The sequence below is a fragment of the Cynoglossus semilaevis genome, chromosome 9 (assembly GCF_000523025.1).
Source record: "Cynoglossus semilaevis isolate Cse_v1.0 chromosome 9, Cse_v1.0, whole genome shotgun sequence".
In the NCBI taxonomy this organism is placed as follows: domain Eukaryota; kingdom Metazoa; phylum Chordata; class Actinopteri; order Pleuronectiformes; family Cynoglossidae; genus Cynoglossus; species Cynoglossus semilaevis.
In genome coordinates, this window is record NC_024315.1 from 11,167,309 (window position 1) to 11,192,038 (window position 24,730).

The 24,730-nt window shown below is 39.6% G+C and overlaps 1 protein-coding gene across 1 annotated transcript in view; it reads right to left on the minus strand.

Moving 5' to 3' along the window:
- The window catches only part of tenm3 (teneurin transmembrane protein 3), a 70,762-nt gene extending 50,379 nt beyond the window's left edge, over nucleotides 1-20,383 (minus strand). Inside the window, 7 exon segments of the mRNA XM_025058499.1 lie at nucleotides 5,263-5,550; nucleotides 6,343-6,413; nucleotides 7,708-7,822; nucleotides 7,952-8,094; nucleotides 10,865-10,922; nucleotides 19,165-19,226; nucleotides 19,996-20,383. Of these exon segments, the coding sequence (XP_024914267.1) occupies nucleotides 5,263-5,550; nucleotides 6,343-6,413; nucleotides 7,708-7,822; nucleotides 7,952-8,027 (550 nt within the window). The 5' untranslated portion in view covers nucleotides 8,028-8,094; nucleotides 10,865-10,922; nucleotides 19,165-19,226; nucleotides 19,996-20,383.
- Nucleotides 20,384-24,730: the final 4,347 nt, after the last annotated feature.

A 24,730-nucleotide genomic window follows, 5' to 3' on the forward strand; every position in this document is an offset into this window, starting at 1 on the left:
TGTATTATTTAAATGGCCAAGCATTATATTTAAAACAACAAAGTGGGTTTACACTGTTTTATATACATTGTATACAGGAGGGGTCGCTGTCCCAGCTCTACATCACAATTAGATAATGGACAAGACATTTCTAAACCATAAGCAGTATCTCTCTCTCTCTCTTTCTCAAGCATGTGCAGGCGTGCACACACACACACACACACACACACGCTGCTGTGATCACATTTGTTAGCAGCCATACGAGGAGATACGCTGCCAAACACAGAGAAGGGTGAAGAATCGTGGGAGTGAGAGTCTGGACCAAACCGAAGAGCAGGGAGAAGAGAATAATGTGAAAAAAAACAAAAAAACCCCCCAAAAAAACAAAAAAACCTTCAACACTCACTGCATGTGTGTGTGTTTATGTGTGCGATGTGTCTTTGTGTGGCAGCGAGAGTGTGTTAAGTTTGTGAGTGGAAGGTCCATATGCTGAGGTCAGCCACACTATCACTCACTTTGTGGAGAAGCTAACATGTCACCGCGTGAGTGTGAAAAACAGACGAGTCAACTGGTGGAATTCACCGCTTCGTCAGGAAATCTAGACTCACCGACGTCGACTGTTCTGAGACGGCAGTGAAGCTCGCCGTCCTCTGTCCCGTCCTCAAAACATTGGTCAAATATCTGCAGTTTCACTGACACGTCTTTGACCAGAGTCGACTGAAATGCTAGGAACTGCAGGCTAACACGTGCACTAAGTGACGACCGTAACTACAGACCAACCTTAACACGGAGTGACGACTGTAACCACAGACTAGGAGGCAAGAACAGAAAAAACAAACAAACCAATAAACAAATAAATAAAGCAAAACCATGTTGTTTCTCGAAACGCATTTTATAAAAAGGACGTTTGTATCGATTCAATCCTTTCTGTAAAACCTGGTCAACGATTGTTCATTGTGGGTCCTGTGTACGCTGCAGAACAATGAAGAAGTAAACAATTCTCCAGTTGACAATGACGAAGACTGTAGGTTAACACAAAGACAAAGATGAAAGGACGCAAACACCGTAGACGCAGGCCCAAGGACGCCGAGACCAACATTTCTATTTGTTTACACTTGTGCATTTAGCAGACGCTCTCATTCACAGCGACTCACATGAACACAGACCCACAGACACAGGCACTGACAAAGACGGACCAGACAGACCCAGACACATGGTCATACACACAAAGACACAGATACGGCCACTGAAATATATGGTCATACACACAAAGACACAGATACTGAAATATGGACGCGCGCGCAGACGGAGACTCACACAAATAGTCACAAAGACACATGGACAGAGACGCGTGGACAGAGACGCGTGGACAGAGACAGAGGTGACTGTAACGTCCTAATGATGTCGTGTTTGTCAGAGAATTTGCTTCTCTGTTCAAATGATCCTGTAAGAGCAGCACGACTATTGATCTGATTCTTACACTGTTCAACATGTAATGATTGTGTGTGTGTGTGTGTGTTAGAGTGTGTGTCAGAGCGTGTGTGTGTGTGTGTGAGCCTGCGTTCATTAGATAACGGAGAAAAAAACCAAAATAAAAACAGGTCGTTTACAGTGTGGCCTGGGATAAATGAAATACATTAAGAGAACTAATATGTGAGTGTGTGTGTGTGTGGGGGGGGGTGTAGTTCTGCGTGTGTGTGTGTGTTTCTCACACTTTATCAACTCTCCTATTACAATGTGACAGATATGAAACACAATCTGAACCTGATGTATTTGAAAAAGGATCCAAGTTCTCACCTTGGGTTTTCACACACACAAGCTCGCGCGCACGCACGCACACACACACACACACACACACACATAGATAAACACCGTGAACGATTTTATGAACCAGCTGAACAGTTGTTGTTCCCACCGTGGTGGAACTGTTTTTGTCCTCGGGTTTTTTAAAACTGAAATGAAGACAATCAGGAAGCTGTGTGTGAAAAGTCCCACAGTTCTTGGGACTCGGTCCTTGGTGCTAGCTACGGCAAACAGGACCATTCTTCTACAATATGGTACCAGGACCGTTAGGCAGAGAGAGTCAATAAAATGGATCCAAGAGTTTAAAAGTCCTCTTTGTTGGAATGAGCCATTAGAACTGTTCCAATGTTCTGTTGGTACTGATGAAAGGGGAGGTGGTGAATTAGGACACTGAAGAAAAAGATTCGAAAATCAAAAATGGAAAAAAAAAAAAAATTATGAATTTCATATTTTTTGTGTAATTATTGTAGTTCACTGGGTACCGGGTTTACTGTGTGTGTGTGTGTGTTTATGACACACACACACACACACACACACACACACACACACACTTGTTCTTACAAATAAACAATGCTGTTTAGAATAACAAGCAGCTGTTGAAAGACAAGCGAGGGACACACCCCCCCCCCCCCCCCACACACACATACATACATATACGCACAGAACTTATTCACTCATGATTTTACTAAACTACAAATCGCAAATGACATATTCAGTCGATGCACACTCACATGTACATGTACGCACAGCTAAACTGCATGTACCTGTACACAGGTCACTGCAGCAGAGACAGACGACTGTGATAAGTCCAGTTTATACTTGAGTAATATAACATCATCACTATTCCAAACATTATTATTTACATCATTATTATTATTAGAATTGTTGTGCTCCTCATCACCTCCATCACATCACAACCATAGACGTAACTATCATCATTGTTATGACTGTTATCACCATTGACATCATCTTCATCATCATCATCATCATCATCACCATCGTCTCAATCAGAATTAATATTATTACCATTATAAATCTTGCTCACCTCCTCATCTTCCTCCACATCTCTATCACATCACCATCATTAAGGTCATTATTATCAATATCTTCTTCATCACTAATGATTATCATCTCTATCATCCTCAGTATTCTCAGCACAACCACCATTGTCATTATTATCGTAGCATTTGTCATTATCATTGTCATCATCATCATCACATCCATCATTATCATCATCATTCTCAACATCAATACCATTATTTTCTCGTCATCGTCCAGATTCGGACCCCTTTGGATTGTCGAGTTCCCTTCAGGAGTCACTGAGATGTTTCACCCCAGGTGAATTTCAATGGGAGGAAAAACAGCTCCATCCATCACTGTCTGTCTCCATCTGTCTATTTCCTGTCTCCATCTGTCTACTTCCTGTTTGTGTCTCTGCCACCTTCCAGCTGACAGCTGTTCCTGGTACTGATTTTTACTACACACACATTAATCCCAGGTTCAGGTTTCTCCACCAAGTAGCTCTGCATTATCAATCGGTTTTCATGTCATTCACTAAAACACGCCGTGGGACAAAGAGTTTTCTAACAGAAAAGACTGAGAACGCGGAAAAAGAGAAAAACTGCAAACTAAAATATTAACCCGATTATTTCACTGTGTGTCAACTCCACATGTAATCCACTTCTGTTCCACTAAGCTGCTTAACACTGTAACCTTTTACATGTGTTACAGACACTTGCGTACACTCCACTACTTGATATACGACTCATTCAGTAAATGAACACTCACAAGTGCTCACACAGTACATGTACAGGTAGAGAGTGCAGCGAAAAACAAGTGGCTGAAATAAATCTAGATCGCACGTGAGTATGGAGGGGCACAGGTCGTCGTCGTCGTCATCACGTCACATTCATCACCGTCATCATCATTATGAATCTAATCCCCAGCATCATCATCAACATCATCATCATCATTGTCTTTATCATCATCATCATCATCCTTATCTCCAAGTTTATAAATTCAGTTTTCTAAAGCACACCGTTTCTCACGTGTGTCAGACATTTATGAGGCGAATAAATGAGAAAATGAATGATGACCTTTATTTATGTTATAGCAGAGCTGGTTGGAGATCGGACTCGCTGAACCGTGACTCATCCTTCACTTCAAATAGAATTTTGACTCCAGCAGTGTCACACACAGACCTGGCCACAGTACATCCACAGATATCTGTTTACATCTGGTGAATTAGACCCAGCAACCAGGAACCAGAGCAGGGACCGTATTTGTTTCCACTGATAAGCCTTGTGGCACATCTTCTGGAAGCTACCGCTTTTGAGACAGCGGCATTAAGCTGACAGGATGGAGAACTGTCTGTCTTTGAGTTCTCTCAGCATCTTTTAAAAACAAACAAGGGTGTATAACAACACTCCTCCTCCATGTTTTTTTTACTTCTCTCTCCTACTCCTGACACCTGTACTTTCCTCCTCTTTTTCTCGGTGGATTTCACTCAGACCTGCTGCTCCAGATCACATTAGTCTCGACATTCTGATGCAGTCTTTAACTACAGCTGATGAGTCAGGAAAAGATAAACCAACAATAAGGAGATCGGAGCACTAGGTGGAGGAGGGTTCCACCAGAACAGCTGCAAATGCGGGGGAAAAAAAACCTGCCATAATTTAGCATAATTAGTTGTCACCTGAGATGAAAGCTTAATTAGTTAAACCAAAAAAACACAAGTAGTTGAAAGAAAAAAACAAAGTTGGTCAAAAAAAGGGAGTAAATATATGATCAGAAATGCTAGAAAGATTTAGAACCCAGAGATAAGTTGATGAAAGGGGGTTTTACACTTTTACACACACACACACACACGTACACACACAGTTTCACAGATGAAAATCCTCCAGTGAAGCGACATCTAACAACAGGATGTCATTCCTCAAGGATAATAAAGGAAAAAAAAATAGGACTCAGCGTTTTATCTGTTAATTACAGCCTGCTAATGTAATCTGTGTGTGTGCGTGTGTGTGTTTGTGTTTTAGTGTGTATGCAATACATACAGCCTTGATTAAAAAGAAAATGTTCATTTGTTTGAACCGTTACTATCTGATTATAAATAGACTTTACACAACTGGACCGTTTGGAGATAAAAGAGAAGAGAAGGTTGATGTGTTTAGACACGAGCAGAGCAGAGAAATGTTGGACAAAGGATTCAAGAGACGGCGCTGCCAGGCACAATAAAAAAAAAACGGAGGGGCTTGGAGAATATTTAAATTGTATTCATCCGTACGGCAGAACTGCCAGGAGGTAGAATGTACTTTAGCTTCTGTGAGCAGAATTGGACTTTTCAAAGAGCTGGATTGAGAGGCGACGGTGGAAAGTAGAGCTGAAGGAGAGTTCGCACTCTGCAGCCGTTAAATGATTGGTCAGAACAGGGGGTCTCAACAGGAAAAGAGGTAAAAAAAAAAAAAAAGTTAGTCCTACCGTTGTCGCTGTCCGACTTGTTCTCGTGCTCTGTGTCCGTCAGCGTCAACGCGGAGTTGGATCGGCTGGACAGGCAGGAACTCCTCCCAGATGATTTCCCCAAACCTCCACGGCCCCACAGCCTCATGGCCCGCTCTGGTGACATCACCGCCTGAGTCTCCGAGTCCAGGTCCTGGCCCGTGCCCACTGAGAACCCACGGTGCGGGAGGCCAATGTCGGAGCAGAAGGTCAATCCTCGGCGTGAGGGAGGCTCACAGATGCCCAGCTGTCGCAAACTGAAGTGCTGACCTGGCAAAATTCATACGATGGAGGAAAGAGATTAATTCATAAACCTGTTGTGAATGGCTGGATGGATGGATGGGTGGGTAGATAGATAGATGAAGGGACAGAAAAGTCCCATGTAAACAGAGCTAGTATAATGTTATATTACATGCAAATCTGTATAATTATATGCAGAAAACACACAAAAATAATCATTTTGTCTTTGACAAATTACAAATGAAAAAATAAAATCACCGTGACAGATGAAGAGAGAAGAGAAAATCTCTGCCTCCCTTATGTTTTATTAAAATGAGCTTCTAAACAGTCAGGCAGTGAAAAATCAGACATGATGAGATGTTTAGGTCATTACACATTTGTCGAATATTGTGGCTCTTGTCTCGCAGGTTCGTGACCTGAGGAGCTGATTTACACCAGCAGCTGTTTCATCTTAAAGACAACTGTGTTTAGAGCCCTAAATTTAGTTCAGATGCAAACCAACGGGAAGCAAATAATGAGATATTTCATCACAGGGAACTGACGTTCGCAAACACCACAAAGTCCATACGAGAAAATTAATGATTTTAGTTCACAGACAAAACTCCATGGAGAAAATCAGTGATTATCAGAGATATGGCTGCTGTATGGTCACAAAAAAAAAGCACAATTAGTGATGGAGGCAAGAGTGTGTGCACGGCTACTGAGACTCTGTGAGCTAAAATCACAGATTTTCTTTATGGACTTTGGCCTGTGAGCTAAAATCACTGATTTTCCCTATGGACTTCGGTGGGGAAGATTAAGCGCCCCCGTGTGGCCTGTCACCTGCTCTGTCGTAGTCGTCCTGTTCTCGGTGAACCATGTCCCTGTGTCCTCTGTTGGTTCCGTACAGTAACCTGTCAGTGAACACAACAATGTCACTGCTCTAATTAATGTGTAAGGTTTTCATTCATTTAATGACAGCTGTGAAGTATTATTTAAAAACCTTAGATATGTTTTTATTTAATCTATTAAATCTTCGTTGCGTTTATTTATATCCCTCGCAGTGCTTTGTCCTCATTTACAAACAGACGCAGAAGCCGGTTGTCGCCTCTTTGCATCTTTTTCTATTTTTAACCTTTTCTCTTCTTTGTTGATTGTTTATCTAATGCTATCCCTTATATTTACTTATCCAATGACTCATTACGTACGTTGTATTTCCGTCACTTACCTTTACGTTTGCCCTGCTTTTAACGTATGCTAACCATAGGCTAACCCATGGGCGCAGACGGCACTAGGGACGGAGGGGGACATGACCCTCTCAGAACCATAGTGACCCCCATCCTCACCCCCCACTGTCCCTGCGTAAGGCGACAAACACCACAGAGGAGTAATGTTTGTACGACACACGTGGTACAATTAATGGTGCATTCGAGTTGTGCATGAATGTCGGAAACTTTAGCACCCGAGTTTGGATATCACTGACTCCTGCTCACGTATATATATATATATATATATAGTATTTTTGCATTACACATGCTTATTATTCCTCTATTTTATAATCTAGGCAGTAGATTTGTTTGGTTGCACCGAAGGCAAATCCTTATAATACAACTTCTTTCATTTATAAATGTGAATTTCATGTACAGCATACGAACTTATTTTTTATTTGGTTTGTGTTCATAATTCATTCAAGTGTTCATTATTATTGTTTTTTTTTTTCAAATAATTAATTAATTCAATTATTTTTAGTGCAAACCATTGGCTCATAGGCTATTTTGAAAGTAAGTATTTGGGTGCTAGTTAAAGGCCGAATTACACACAAATAACTAATTGGGTTGAAATCATTTGCTCAAAAATCCCATCTGAGCCCCTGCACTAACCCTTGTTAATTCTTTTAGCTAACCTTGTAAAATTCTATGATTGACATTTTTGCATAATCGTGGGATTTCTTCCTGCCTATCTCCAAGCTAACATCTTGGTTAGTCTTAGCTTCGAATATTTAACCTAAAGCTAACATTTCCATATGTAGCTTCTCGACAAAATTTAGCCAGCATGTAATCTGTTGTCGCTATTCAGGGACTAACAATAAACTAAACAAACTGGCCTCTTGATGTTCTTTAAGCTGTCAAATATTTTCCTGTTAAATTAGTTTTAGCTCTCCCTGTTCCTTCTCTCTCTCTCTTTCCATCTCGTCCCAGGCCAACCAACCTGGTCTGGTCCTGGTGTTGATCAAAAGCCTTCAGTGTTTCACTGGATGAGTAGGATTTCTGTGTGGGAACCCGGAGTCCCTGAGAACTGTTGTCTTCACTGTCCACTGAAGATCCTAAAACACACACACACAAACATGCATGCACACACACCTGTCTCAGTGGTGTATAGACTTAGTGTGTACATGCTCAGTGCACGTAGAGACGACTCAGTGATTGTTAAGACCCAGGTTGTATAGACACACCAGTATAAAGTTGCTCCTGGTCTTTGCGGCTCTTGTTGAGTGAGCAGTAGGGACGTCGCTCTTTCACTTCCATCATTTCTCTGTTGTAATCAAACACTCAGGCCATGCTGCTGCTGCTGCTGCTGCTGCTGCTGCTGCTGCCACTATATAGACGACAGAAGGGAATAGGACAGAAGGAGATAAAAGAGGAAGGAACAAAGATACAACAACAATAAATACAAATTACAAAAGGCTCAAGAACAGCGATCCATCAATGGTCAGTCCAGGGAACATATGTCAAATAAAATACAAATGATTGTATTTGGATATAGGAATAAAAAAGAAAATAAAAGTTTCTTCAGGATCAGGAGAATGAATGACTGATGATGACGTAGACCAAATGAATAATTTTAAACTCAGGAGGAACCAACTCCAGCACAGCCTTTTACCCACAGAACAAGCACAGAGTCATGAAGACGTTGTGAACTTCATCTCATCTGTCGGTTCACTTCACATCTTCATGGCTGCTTGTCACTCTGTCACTCTGTCACTCTGTCACCGCTGACATCGTTGCAGCTGTCCGCTTGTGCGACATCCCTCAGTGACAGTTTTAATCCCGAGCAGAACAGGGGATTAGAAAAGGAGATGAAGATAATCCCTGTTGTGGATTTGAACTCGTGAACTCATCTTGGACAAGGCCTGGGATGAGATGGACATACAATAAGGGAGAGGATGGAAAAGAATAAACACAAGGAAAGAAAATAGGAAGGAGGCCCGAGATGAAGGTGAGCCGAAGAGAATGGAATAGAGGGATTACAGACTTGATGATGATACTGCAGTAGACAGACAAGAAATCTCAGGATGGCGTTCCTTCACATGAATGATGACTGCATAAAAAACTAAAATGATTTAGGGCAGAGCAGTCAAAACTCATTTTCACCAGAGGGCCACATCAGCAATACGGCTCCCCTTGAAGGACCAGTTGTAACTGTAAGACCGTATAGTTTTAACTCCTCCATAATGTATTAATAAATGTTTCTACAATTGATTATTATTATTTTATTTAAATTCACCAGGTTAAAAAACGTAGTATCACTGACTTTATTATAAGGCAAATGCTGTTTAAGATCCCTCGGGCCAAACAAAATGTGTTGTCGGGCCACATTTGGCCCGCGGACCTTAAGTTTGCCACGTGATTTAAGGTGAGGATGTCACTTTCTTACTGTAATTAGACGACAAAATATGTGCTGTTTTAGGGATGATTATAATGAGCTTCAGTCATCCACAACAACAATAGATATAATAATAATAATAATAATAATAATAATAATAATAATAATAATAATAATAATAATAATAATAATAATAATAATAGTGTGCACAGTCAGATGGGGTTGTTTGTTAGAAGAACCCTGTTACCACCTTTAAATACGTGCGTTATGTCATGAGGTTCAGGACTGGTGAGGCCCCGACTGATCCAGAGTCAGATTTACAAACGTGTGAACCCTGAGGTTTATTGCTGCTACGACTGTTTTCTGCACGGCAATAAAATAGGGTAATGTAAAAAATAATAACAGTGTCAGGATGAATGTGACTGTGAATCAAACACCGTTTATGTCCGACACGGTTTCACAGCTCAGAGCATTCGACACACACCGTTTTATTTATTTACTTTATGATTATTAGATTTACTTGCTACTTTTTTATGATGACGCTGCTGTTGATGGCACTGACCTGACGCCGAACTGTTAGTGTGTGCTTGATTTAACGTCACTCATACAGATGAACCAACACACACACACACACACACTCATACAGCTTCAATGGTTTTGCACTGTAATTAATGACATTATTTTTTTAGCTATTTATATTGCACTGTAATTAATGACATTATTTTTTTTAGCTATTTACATTTTTTGGAAAAGAGAAGACATGCCGAGCTACCTTCCCGTATACCTCCACCACACGCATGTATCCACACACAAACACACGCACACGCGCATTCTACATTCGGCTCATTCTGACTTCCTCACTTGTTGTTTTTGTGTTATTGATGACAATCATGGCTCCACTGCACGTGTTGAAATTACAGAGCAGCTTTCTTCCTGCTCTGTCCCATACTGTGAAAAGAATGGCCTAATCAGGGATCATTAGGAATAATTCTCCTCTGCTGCAGGAGAGATGCTGAGCGAAAGACTCCAACAGGATACAGGGAGGAATAACAAACAACTAAAAAGTGGAAAAATGAACTGAAATAATGAAGCGACTGAGTGAACACGAATGATGTCACAGAAGCACCAATGTCTTCTCCAAAAAATCTTGGATTCTTCCTTTAAGACTCCGGTGCCTGCTCAATTATCTCTGCTGTCCAAAACAAAGGAAAACTGTCAGAAAACTCCGAGAGAAAAAACATCCAACTGGGCTCCTGCTGCTCAGACAGCCTCCGTGTCTTTGTCCAAGGACGACGTGTGGATTTTACAGCGACAGAGGATTTCAATTAAGAACTCTACATTCGAGATTGGGGTTAGCACTAATTGGGATTAGAGATTAGGGTTTGAAATAGGGACCAATGGGATTAGAGATAATGGTTGGAGATAGGGTAAAAAAAAGTATGAGAAGAGGATATAAGGAGATTCAATATTAGAACTTTTAGACCAACTTTAGAATTAGATTTATATATATAAATTATGCATAAAGATTAAATGATTAGATTATAGTGTAATGTGTAATATTGCAAGACAAACATAAAGATTAAATGATTAGATTATAGTATAATGTGTAATATTGCAAGGCTTGTACAATTTTCTGCTAAACATTAATATCAACAAGAACAGCAAACAACACTGAAAAAAGTTTAGAAATTTGACTTTCTTCTGTGTTGTAATGACAGCAGTGACGGTGAATCAAACAGGGAGAGTGGGGGGGGCAACTCACCAAATCTACTGGTTGTACAGGGAAGCTTCACTGACCAGAGGATGTTTGAGGGTCAATCCTGAAAAGAGAGAAAACATTTATTAATGCTACAAAAAACATGCTTAACTCAGCGTTGTCTTCATCAACACGTGTTTTATGTAATCAAACTGTTTGTAACGGAGTTAGCCTCGGAGAAGACTGATGAGCAAAGTTACGGACTATGTGCTACCGTGGCACTAACTGGCTGCTAATACGCTACGATGTGCCCCTAAGGCACTGCTAAAACGCTAGAGGCTAGTTTGGCGATAGCATGCTACGAGACAATTGTCTTGAATGTTTATTTCTTACATCCAGGGAAATAAAGAGTTCTAACCTGGTTTACGGGATCCTACAAAACCATGCTACAAGAAACAGTATGTGTGAATCGTGGAAGAGGGCTTGAACTGTGTACTTAGCGACATCTGCAGGCCAGAGAAGGTTAGCTACATGCATATGAGGACAGCTGAAGAAAACTGCAAACTTTACATGGACAAATTTTCTTTGTACTGGATACGTGTGTACTGTACTGTTTTCCCAAGTACAGTGGGCTAAAGGCCAACATTTAGCTACTTCACTGTTTACTTTTCATCTCCCTTAGAGCTTATATCTAACAACAATATATATATATATACACACAGCCATATACACACTATATATATATATATATATATTATGCAATTTATTTTTAACCTTTGGCCAATGCTGTAAAACTGCTGTTGAGCTTTAACCCTGATGGAGGTTAAAGCTCCGTAACCTTCTGAGTTGTCCAGCATTTGGCCTAAAATGGAGACGTTTAAATGAGGAATACAAAGATTTGAGCCTCATTAACCCTGAGCCTCTCTCAGAGTGTGAATTAGTCATTTTCACCTTTAATCAGTTTCATTTCAGTATTGAATAAACACTGGTTTATGACTGGATTAGACCGAGTGTCTGCACATAATTATGGCGAGATTTATTGACGGCTGCCGCTCTGACCATGAACCAGTGTTTTTTTTTTTTCACCTGCTGCTTACATTCACTCCCTTCTATTCAGCTTTTATCACTTTATTTGCTTGTAGGAAAAAAAGCAATTTGTCTCAGTTATTTACCTACTCTGGTTATTTCATCACCATGGCGACGGGCCTTTATTGGTGCCCCCATCCTGCGTGCCTGCAACACATGCACTATGTTGCAAGTGCACGTGGTCGAATCTGGACTAAGAATCAAGGTCAGGATCACAACGGCTCTGATTCTGATGGCCTCATATGAGTCTTAACTCAATAATGAACAAAAAAAACATTGTTTACTGAACTACTGCTACACTTTAAAACAACACACATCTAAACTAACCAGAAATGCAGCTTTGGGTGAAAAACGGATTCCTAAAATAAAATGATTTATAGTTAAGTAATGGTTAAACAACAAAGGGATCTCCACAAAAATAGGACTGATGACAAGGAACCAAAAAAAAAAAAAAAAAAACGTTTGGTGAAAATGACATTAGCCAAATACACTTTGATATTTTTATTAATTTATACATGTTATACATAAAAATGTTACATTTATAATGTTTGAGAATTATTTTATTGAGTACGTGTTTCCTAAACTATTTACATTGTGTTTAATTTCAATACAATTCAAATGTAAATTGATTTAATTACCAAATTTAAAACATGTTTATGTTTTATTAATGAGTTTATATTTATTCCCCTCCAAAAAATGCATCCCATGTTTATTATACATTCACCAATTAGACTAAGACAAAAAACAAACAAACAAACAAAAACAAAAAAAAAACTAATGAGCTTGAAAAAAAATAAATAAAAAAAATCAAGACAGTTTTCTGACTTAATTCTCAGATTTGCTTTTTTTTAATTCCTCTGATTGTTTTAGTTTGAAATGAAAAAAAGATTATTAAAAATAAATACACATGTAAATGGAGTCCTGATATATACAGTATGAACATTGTTAAAGGTTGTGGAAAACAAATTATGGGACTAGTACTTTTAAAATATGTTAATATATATTTTTTAGTCAAAATTTTAGAAAGATGCCAGAATCCATCAATTAATGGCCATTCTCCTGTTTACACTTGTTTGTTTTATCCCTGGTAGAACAGCATAAATGACAAAGTCATCACTTCTCTCTCTCTCTCTCCCTCTCTCTCTCTCTCTCACACACACACACACACACACAGGTCTGTAAAGTGATGGTTTCATGAATAAATTACACTGCACTGTAATGGAGCAGTGATGTACTGTGGGTAAAAATTCAGGCTGATGCTGCCATGACAACCTCTGAGGTCATGTGAGGTCACCCACGGCTGATTCTCTGACCAGGATTTGATTCTTTTTTATAAATATTAAATCTGAGCTCTCACTGGGGTTAAAAACACACTCGTATTTAAAGGACTATATGAGAAAATGAATGTCTCTGTAATTTAAAATAATCTCCCACACTGCACTTCACCGACACCTCACAGACCAAACTCCAGGGAGAAAATCAGTGATTTTAACTTATAATCTTAGCTTCAAATCTGCCTCTAAAAATAAGTTAAAATTGGTCATTCTGAGACTCCTGACCACAGGAGGCAGCGGTGGACCACAGCATTAAAATCCCCGATTTTCTCCTTGAACTTCGGAATAAAGAGTGATTTAAAAATCTAGAGTTCTTATAAAGTTTTCTACAAGCAAAATGATGCAAAAGATATCCTATACTATAAGGAACAATGAGTCAGTTCATTTTATTATTTTATTATTTTATTTTATTTATTTTTATATTAGTTTTAGAGTTGATTTAATAAACTGCACGTGAAACGGAGGCGTTATTCATTATACTGTGACATGGATCAAACACAAACCTATGTTTGTGTGACGTTCTTCACTGTCTTTCATCTTTGGACATGAAATTTTCTACATCTCACAAATATGTTGTGTACAAAAGAAGAGGACAAAATGATTTTTTTTTAAATTATTTGAATTATTTAAAAAGAGAGACAAAAATAAAATAAACGGAAAAACTGAAAACACGCTGATGTGAAAATACACCTGCAGATATAGTTTCACTTCTTAAACACATGGACACAGGAAGTGATTAAAAAGATGTATTTGTATTACACACAGAAAAACGGTGTGTGTGTGTGTGTGTGTGTGCCCCTGTGTGTGCGTGTTCTCCCTGTCACCATCAGAGGCGCCTGCAGTCTGAAGGAAAGCATCTGGTTTCAGCATCTGGACACAGACACTGAGAGGGTGTGTGTGTGTGTGTGTGTGTGTGCGTTTTGTGTGTGTGTATATGAGGACAGAAGGAAGGTTATCAGTGATTACAGTTCTAACTTCTCTCCAACACTGACTCTAACATTTATATAAAAACCCCCCAAATCAAACAAACTCGTTGACCTCCAGCTCTCCTCTGACCTTGACCTTTGAACCCGAACACAGCGCAATACGAACGTCCCTTATGGTGGTCGGCGCTTCCTTAAATGCCTGACCAGTCTTTAACTACATATTGTGGTCTCAGACTGATTTAGGTTGATGTACCCGAACAAAAAAAAAGGTTTAGAACAGAGCTAAATGTTAGCTCCAGCTAACGTTTAGCTAAAAAAAAAAGCCTGAACAACTTGAAGTTAGCAAAAACATTTTTTGTGTTTTTAGACTTCTTTACAAAAAAAGAAACAAAACAAACAGAAGGCCCAGACAGAGAGAGGAATATAGCATTAGCAGCTAGTAGTTTTCTGTCTTACAAGAGCCCGGGAGGAGCACCTTTATTAGGGAGCTCTGCCGTTCCTGTACCTCTGGTATTTGAATTAAAACAGTTGTTGTTTATTCCCAGTTCACATGATCATTAACTTTGACTAAGCTGCTGGAACGTCCCCCTCGTTGAAAAAGTTTGTTTTGACACTTTACCTCTTTAACTTTAATTTTAAGGGGTTTCCAGGAATTTCCCAGCTAACCTTATTCCAACACCTCTGTGAGTTCTCAGCAGGATGGCGGTGAGTGAAAAATGGAGTGATAGCAGTGAAGCTCAGCCTCCGGGCAGTCGGACAAGGACACTTTGACACGTTTGTGGACTGGAGAATAGCAGAGACCTTCAGATCAGAGCAGGAATTCTGCCAGAATTCCCCCAGGAGCAGGAAACCTCAAAGTCAGAACCTGTGTCCCACCCCCAGGAACAAAAGCTGACCTTCATCTGTGTGAGCAGCAGGAGAAGATTCAGCTTTTAAATCTTCACATTTGCTAATGTGAGTGTAAAAAAAACCAAAAAAAAAAAAAAAACAGGAGCATCTCCTGCTGCATCCTGGGACCTGACGCTCGTTGAACCATATTAATGTCGTCGTCAGGAGCAGAGCGAGCGACGCTTTGGCTCCACAGCCGCTGATAAATGAAGGATCGGTTCCAGGAGTATGTCCCAGTTCACATCTCCTCTCTCCCTCAGCTCCATTGCTGCTCTAATTAGTTCTAACAATGATGAGTCCACACGGGACACACACAAACACACACGCGCACGCAGCAGCAGCAGCAGCGCTAGGAGGTTTGATTCCCAGGTTCAGCTCAGTCCAGCATTAAACCAAGAGGTTTTTTTAACCAAACACTCCAGATAAAACACTTTGCGTAGATGTGACCGTTTCACCGTTTAAGAAATATTTAAAAACCGTAGAAATGATAAAACTACAGTGGTTCACGGTCCTGTTTAGATTACTGCCTTTAGAATCACTGAGATGGAAGGAAGACAGACAGACCGACCAACCGCCCCCGACCGACAGACAGACTGACCGACAGACCGACCTACAGACACAGACCGACTGACCGACCTACAGACAGACAGACCGATGCGACAGACAGACTGACCGACAGACCGACCTACAGACACAGACCGACTGACCGACCTACAGACAGACAGACTTGCTCTTCCACCTGTTTGCCAACACTCAGGCCAAACTCTACCAACTTCCTCAGACGCGACATCCGCACGACACAGCATCATCAGTAAGATCAGTAACATGGATGACAGTGTAACACTGTAACAGCAGCGGTAACAGGAGTAACATCAGCAGAAGGGACAGCGACAGTAGGAGCAGCAGTGGAAAAAAAAACAAACAAACATGAAAAAACAGATGAAGCAAAGGAATAAATAGAAATGAGTCAACAGCTCCGTCCACATGTTTGTTTTTGTCGTTGTGTGCCTAGATTTCTGAAAGATCATATGGATAATTCAGTTTACACTGTGTGTGTGTGTGTGTGTGTGTGTGTGTGCGCGTGTCCTAACAGTTTCGTTCATTGTGCTCTTTCACCATAGCAACCAAGGCTAAAAGGTTCAAACCAGAGTCTCCAGAACAAAGCCGTGTGTGTGTGTGTGTGTGTGTGTGTGAGAGAGAGACTATCTACTGTATGTGTGTGTGTGAATATCTGTGTCCATTTGTGTATGTGTGTGTCAATGAGAGACTTTATGTGTTGCTGTGTATTCATGTTCTTTCATGTGTGTGTGTGTGTGTGTGTGTGTGTGTGTGTGTGGTTTCTGCAGGACTAACTACAGTGTCAGGGCCGTGGTCCGACCGTCATCATGTTCCTCTCTCCTTACTGTGTCAATGTTGACGGTATTCAGGGGAAAACGGGAAATAATTCAGGACAAGTTCAACCAATCAGAGCGTGGTCTGTGCTCGGTGTCTGTGACCTGGCACCTGTGGGAAGGTTCAGCTCCTCCTCTCACCTCTACCTCATTTCTTACTCTCTGGGTGTTTTATTTTCCATTCATAAGAATAAAAAAATCTACTGAGACCTTCAAGGATCCAGACCATGGTGATGTCACGTTACTGCCTAATTAACTGATCAACAAATTAATTAACAGACTGACTAACTCATGATCTGACTGACTGACTAAGCGGAAGTAGCAGTTAATCGCCCCAGGTCAAAGGTCATACTGACAGAGAGAACTGACTTAGTCCTGGTACTAAAGGATCAGTCCGCAGGTAGTTTTTATCTTCCACTCTCACACACACACACCTACACACACACACACGTCACCGCTGGTCTTGTGCTGGAGTCGGGCTGAACCCACCCGCTCTCGGAACGCACAGAGCAGCAGAGGAACATGTGTGAAACTGACAGGAAGTCCATGTTAGAACCATCCAGACAGAACCAGCTGCTGATTAATGCCTAACAAGAAGATCCCTCTTCGGGTCCCGTGGCTCCACAGTCTTTCTGGCCACTGCTCTGCTCCTTTATGGTCCCACAGAAACCGCCGGACTACACTCACAGCCACATGATTGACTTTTATGCTGCCTCAGGGCCAACCTCAGGGGCCCCGGGCAGGAAGTAAGGAGAGAAAAGTGGATTAGGGTCTCGCGGTCAACCTTTGGGAATCGGATCAAAAGCTGAAGGGTTTTATAAAAAGGACAGGATGAAGGAGAGGAAGGAGGTGAGAACACTTTCTGCTGCTAGGTCATAAAGAAGACAGGGGAAAAAAATAAAAAATCTTTTTCACCTCAGAGTGTCCACTTTTAAGGTGACTCTGCTCATCGCTCTGGCTTTTAAACTTGTCAACAAGTTTAAAAGGACGTGTTTCACCAAAGTACTTTTGTCACAGTTCTACTACTTCACTGGGAGCAGGTTACAGTGGAGTTCAGCAGAACCACAGTGGACAGTTTGGACGAGGAGTTGGTCCTGAAGTCACGTCCCTAAGATGGGCTCTAATCTCCATTGTTTCATTAATTTGTCTTCTACTGCCGCAGTCGATCCCAGTTGGGGGCGGGGCCACACCCTGGACAGTTCTCCGGTCCATCACAGACCACACTGAGACAAATGTGTGTGCTTTTTACAAAGGCGTAGTTCTTGAACCGTGTCTCCACTGAGTGGACGCTCCTACAGGATGGAGATCCAGGTTGCTGAATGTTTATGGTTCTACATTTGATTCTTTTGGTCAGATATGGCAGAATTCTCCTGCCTTTTACCTCAGGGACCATGTCTGCCTTGACGTTTCTTTTTTCACCGTTCTTGTTGATATTCAAATGTATTCTTTGGTTGCATCTTATCCTTCGGACGAATGAGCGGTTGTTGGAGTTTTATGAATAGTTCAACTGGTGTCCTGATCTGATTTCTTCTTCTATCTTCAGTGTCACCGTGCTTTGTTTCTCTACTTCCATCATTTTCTGTTTTTTTTTTTTTTTTTGTTTTTTTGCAGTGGTCGTCTACTTTTAACCTGTTGTTTCCCCTTCTTGATTGTTTTTTTTTTTAACCCTTGTAGTCCGACTGAATTGTGTTCTTACTACTGATACTCGCGTGTGTGAGCGAGTGTTCCGATGTCCACAGCAGTTTGTGTTCTTACTACTGATACTCGCGTGTGTGAGCGGGTGTTCCGACGTCCACAGCAGCTACTGATCAGTTTGTGTTCTCTCTCCTGTGGATTTCTGTCCTTGGTCCTGGTGTATTTTTAAGTCCAATGTTGAAATGTTGGAGCTGGGAATTGAACCACAGACCTGATTGTGCCTGATGGTTAATCATAAAACGTAAAAACATAATTTAGAAAAAGGTAAGGACTTTGAGAGGAAATGTTGAAGATCTCGTAACATCTTTTGACAGATCACCTGTGTTCTATGTCGTTTTGTGACTGTCTCTGTTGGAGCAACTCTTCGGGTTTCAGTCCCAGACTAAATATAAACAGATTAGTGATGAATGTATCTGTTAAGCCTGGATTTCTTCTTGAGCTCGGCTTCACATGGACAACAGCAACATTTTATCCCTGTTTCCTGCTCTTCTATCTTTTGTTTGATGAATGATTTGCTGCTAACTGCTCCGGTTGCAGCGCCAGGACTCCGCCCCCTCGTCCTCTGATTGGCTGTGGTTAGTGGGCTGATTCAGATTAAATTTCCAAACATCATGCAAAAACAACCGGAGCAGAGACTGTCAGCAAATTAAGATGGTCGACCACGTTCAACCAAAGACAAGGAGCATTTATACTCATCGGTCACCAGGGGGCGACTGTGCTGGTACTGAACGTTAAGTCTGAGGTAAAAGTAAATCAGCGTTGACGGAGCGACAGGTACCGTTGTCGTCGACCGAGACAAGAGACACCGGATACAAAGTGGAACTGTTTTCACACAGATGCGGAACTGATTTGTCTGAACAGTTCTAGGAACCGCAAACCAGAACTCGTTAGTTCTTCATGTGTGGAAAGTAAACAAAAATTTCATGATGAGACAATAAGTGGAAACCAAGGACCTTTGGAGGGGGTGGAGTCAGCCGGACCAATCAGGTGTTATTGTCCGTGATGAGTGATTAGACTTGACCTCTGTGTGTGTCATATGTAATTACCTGTGGTGGCAGCTGTGAAGTTGATGCATCAACAGTCGTTCAGGATCAACAGCAGCCGTTTGCTAAGGAAAAAACAAAACAATGTGATCATCTTTTTGTTAAAAAAAAACATGTTGGAAAAAACAGCATCTGTATTTTTAGTATTTTTATATATATATATATTTTACCTTAAATGGCTTCATGTTAAAGATTCATTTTTAAACGTCTTCATCTTTGTACATTTATATGAAATTTTCCTGACTTAAAAATCTTTGTCATTTTCTTTGTCAAGTTTTTTCTTGCATTAAAAAAAACACACACACACGAATATGACACAATCGTGTTTCCTGATTTCTATGAATAACATTTCGCTCCATCATGAAGTTATTAATTCTTATTATTTTTATCGACTCACTCTTTGTCCTAATTTTAATTACCAGTCGGTTCACGTTGCTAAGAGACCGTCACGGGATTATCAGCAAAAGTCAAACTTAATAGAAAACCCTGCTCTCATTCACCTTTGGGTGTTTAGACAGTTAATGTACAAGGCCACACTGGTTACAGGAAGTGCTTTTCAGTCAGAAAGTCCATAGAGAAAATCAAAGATTTCACTCAGAACAAAGTCCATAGAGAAGACAGTGATTTTTGTTCACAGACCAAAGTCAACAGACAAAATCAATGATTTAGGTTCTCAGACCAAAGTCCATAGAGAAAAACTGTGATTTCAGCTCAGACCAAAGTCCACATAGAAAATCAGTGATTTTAGCTCACAGACAAAAGTCCATAGAGAAAATCAGTGATTCTGTGGGGAAAATGAAAGTTAGAAATACAGTCGGAATTCAGTTTCCTCACATTTTGTCTTGCATGGAGAAAAAGATGTGAATTCTGGAGCGGATGAGATGAGACTCGAAGGAAAAAGCTAAAAATGAAAGGAGAAATAAATCCAGCAGCAGGAACACAGCAGCGTTGACCACACATCCAGCAGTGACAGAATTAGAGGTGATGAGGGACAGGTGTGACACCTTCAGGCAGGTGAAGGTCATCACAGACACAGGAAGTAACAACATTAAACATGGTTACCAAAATAAAACTGGATATATGTCCTGGAAGCTACAACGTCAACGTTGAACCAAACTGTGGACACTGGGCAGCACCTGGCACCACTGCAGACAGCCTACAGGTCCACAGTAGTTAAACCAGGGGGTGTGGCCCAGACTCAGTTCTCTGGAAATCAACATTCGACCTTATTTGAAACTATTTCTTTCCAACAAAACACTCAGCACTCTGCAGACACACACACACCATCTCTCTCACACACACACACACTCACAGCCACTCACTTATTTCGTGTTTTTTTTAAATAAGTGTATTCTTAAAAATATATATGTATTTTAATTATATATATATATACATATTCAAATTTAAATCACATTTTATTAATATATAAAATATGTTTTATAACATTTAAGACATTATGTTTTTATATATAAATGAATATGTTAATGTAAAAGGGTTTTCTACATTTTTTTTACATTTTTTTAATTAAAGTTTTTTTCTTAAATGGTCACATTTTCTCATTAATGTAAACAAAGCTGTTTTTTAAATAAAAGGGTTTTTGAACTTTTTAAAAAAAAGTACAACTGTATTTTTTAACTAATAACGTACTTTTTTTGTATTTTTAAAATACCCCCAAAATATAATTTTATTTTTCCAATAGTAATTAAAAATGTTTTATTATTATTTTAAAAATGTTTTTTAAAAGGTTATTATTTAGAGATATAAATGTGTTTTCAGATTTTATTTGTATTTTAACATAACATAAATGATTTTAATATTATTTAATTGATTTTAGTGCATTTTTAGGGAATATGAAAAGATTTTGTTAAATGTGTTTTTTCTTAACATGTAAAAAAGTCAGTTCTAGTTCTTTAGCCCAAAGTAAAAACAGGGCTGGGTGGGTTGGAAAAATACATTTCTATCTACCATACAGAAACAAGTACTTAAGTGTCTTTTCTTAAAATTGTGTCTGCTTTCCATAATTTTAAGTATGTTTTCTCAAATTTAAAATATATAGTATATGCTAAAATATAAGTGTTTATTCTTACATTTACCTGTGTTTTCTAAATGAGAAATACATTCTCTAAAATATTCGTTTTTTTAAAACCTACATTTAAGTGTGACGGTAGAATACCAGGGTATTTTCTTAAATATAAATGTTTCTTTTTTAAAGGAAGTATTTGTAAGTAAGTGTTATATAATATATAATATATAATATAAGTGAGTGATTTTTTATTTTAAGCACATTTTAAATAAACAGTGTTTTTTCTAAAATATGTGCTTATTTCTTAGCTTAAACAGTGTTTTCTACAATTTAAGTGTGTTTTAATACATTTAAGTGTGTATTATTTAATGCTTTTAAAACGTATATTCGTGTTTTATGAAATATAAGTATGTTTCTTAAAATACAAGTGCGTTCCTAAATGCATGTGTTTTTTAAAACGTAAGTGTATTTTCTGAAGTTTAATTGGTTATTTGTAATCAGATGGGAATATTTCTCATGTATAAACGGTTGATGTTGGTTTTAACATTAAGTGAAGGAAGCGTTCACAGTTCTCCCATCATTCCCCACTGTTTGTCTGTTTGTGTCTGTGTCACATGATCATCGTAGATAAACTCACTAAGACACACATATTTCACATGTTTTGGCTTCTTCATCGTTCAGGTGTTCGTGTCACCTCTAATTTTTTTTTATCTGACGCCTTCATTCAAATGGGGAACCGTTTAGAATGAATGATTGACGATAACATGACACAACATCTGATATTTATCACACTTCTCTCCATAGAAGAAATAATCAGGTATTAAAAACATATTTTATTGACAGTTTTTTTTAAATTATAATTATAAAAACTTTCCCCCCTCGTCTTCTACCCTGACAGTTTCACCGATGTGTGCAGTAGTGAACCGAGGAGACCTTTGTTAAATTAATAACATAATCCGACGTGACGACCCAGAGTGGGTCCAAACCCAGTCTTTTAGAACCAAGATTCAAAATAAAGTTTTCATCAAGGCAGACGGCGTCATTTCAACCCTGACTGAGATTTTGACTTTTCTTTACAGACTTGACTCTGGTTGGAGAACATTCGCTCTGACGTGAACTGTTTGTTAAAGTGTGTGTTCATTGGCATTCAGTTAGAATCAAAAGTTCAAAATCTCCAGAGTTCACCAAAGTTTAATCTCCCGTCGTAAAACAATGAATATATAAAAAAATTTGACTTAAGCAGCCAAAAAATTATAGTCATGTTTATTTTATTTTATTTTTGTGTTTAGGGTCACAGAAATCTGAGGTGCAGGTCAACTTCCTGTTTCTGCCCAAGGTGCTCTTCCTTTACAGTCCCCAGAGGAAACGGGTCTAACACACACTCTGGTTCCTGCTTGTTTTACAAGGAGGGACCAGTGTGTGTGTGTGTGTAGTGTGTGTGTTCTGGTTTACAGGGTGTGTGTGTTTGAGATACAGAGATATACTGTACGTAGCTAAGGCATAAATAGTGACGTCGGCAGCACAAATTCCTCCCTGGATGGTTCAGGTTTTTAAATGAAACACACGTTTTCAGATCAGGTGCAGGAGAAAAATACATTCTGGGAAATTTCACATAGAAGTTATATTTTCTTTGGAGCAGCTGAACTGTGTTTTTTTTTGGAATGGCATAAACAGACACACACCCACGCATGCATGCACACATGCGCAACAGAAATAATAGATATTAGGACAGAATTATTTGAAAATTAAACAGTGTCTTGGTGAAGGTGCCAACTGTAAAGACCAATGGGTTCTTCACCACCGTCATCATCGTCACCATCATCATAGTCGTCATCATCATCATCACCACCATCATCACCACCACCATCATCATCATCATCACCATTACCAACGTCTGCTGTGATTCTAAGACAAGGAAACCAGCACAGTTTGAAGACTGCAGATTCAACCCTTGATTCCTGGTTTGATTCCAGTTCATCTTAGCTCAAAAAGTCAGGATTCATTTTTTTTCTTTTTCTTTTTTATCAAGAAGGACTTAGAGTCGTTTTTTGTATTTTTTGGTCACAATTCAGTTTGAAAGTTTAGACATGTCTTCACTTGGACTCCGAACCAAACATCTAAGGATTCTGAACTTCAACCCTGACTATTTGATCCGTGAATCAAACCTGAAATCTTTTTTTTTTTAACTGCAAACCAGAAATTTCCAATCCATACAAATGAACATTGTGACTGCTGATTGATGATGAACTATTGTTGGTCAGTGTGAACACGTTCTGACGTTTGTTGATCTTCACTGAACCTTCAGACCACAGACTGACGAAGGATGACCAGAACAACGGTTGTTTGAAGACATCATTGTCTGGTTGAGAACTTTAAAATGCCCCCACAAAAACTACAACTTTCGCAAATTTCCCTCAAAGATACTGTACATTAGGTAAATTAGTCTGAAGTTATATTTGGAAAAAATAACTTATGTATTTAAAAAAAAACAACTGTTAATGTTTGAGCTCAAATCCTGCTGATGCAGTTCTTAATATTAATACAAAAAACTTTCATGGAACATTTAAAGGACTTTTTGGGAGATGTGATTCTAAGCGCGCCAACACACACACACACACACACGCATACACACTGTCTCGGGTCTTACCTGTGCGTCTCCGTTGATCCATCTCCGCTGTCATCTTTATTTCGTTTTTCTTTCACCAGAACAACAAGAAAACAAACAAACAAACTTCTTCTTCACGCGCCGCTCGTTTTAAATATTTGCTTCAAAATCTTTCCTCAAATAACATAAAATAAAATGAAAAAAATGTGAAAATGTCTGAGGCTGCGCTGCAGAGACGCACGGTCCGTGTTTCCTCCTCAGCCTCAGATGAGAGTCGCGTTTATTCCCACTGAGGCAGAAATGATGATAATGACGGTGATGATTATGATGGTAATGATAATGAGGAGGAGGAGGAGAAGTTGGGGAGCCTCTTCTTCTCGGTTGTCTCTTTTTAAATTGAAGATCGGGAAGAAAAATGAGAAGAAGAAGGAGGAAAAGAAGAGAAAGTGTCGGCAGCGGTGCGCAGAGCAGGCGCGCACCATGCGAAATGAGAGGAGGACCGAGAGGAGGAGGAGCAGGAGGAGATGGAGAGGAAGAGGTGGGGGAGAGCACACGCACACACTCTGCAGCTTAAGAGACGGCTTTCCCGTGGTTTTTTTCCCTGCCTCTCAAATAAATAAAAAAAATGTGGAAATTAGGGTTTTAATTTGTTCAGAGAGAGGGAGGGAGAGAGGACGAGGGAGGAAAAGAGTGAGGAAAAGAGAGAGGGAGAGAGAGAGGGAGAGAGAGAGGGAGAGAGAGAGAGAGACTGACAAAAGAAAAATGAGCGAGAGGTGATGATGATGATGATGATGATGATGATGATGATGATGAAGATGATGATGAAGATGATGATGATGTTGGTGATATAGTAAAGTAACAATAATTAGATGAAAGTTGCATCTGTGGTGTAACACAAAGATTCAAAAAAAAAATCAATGGACACAATTGATCACTTATAG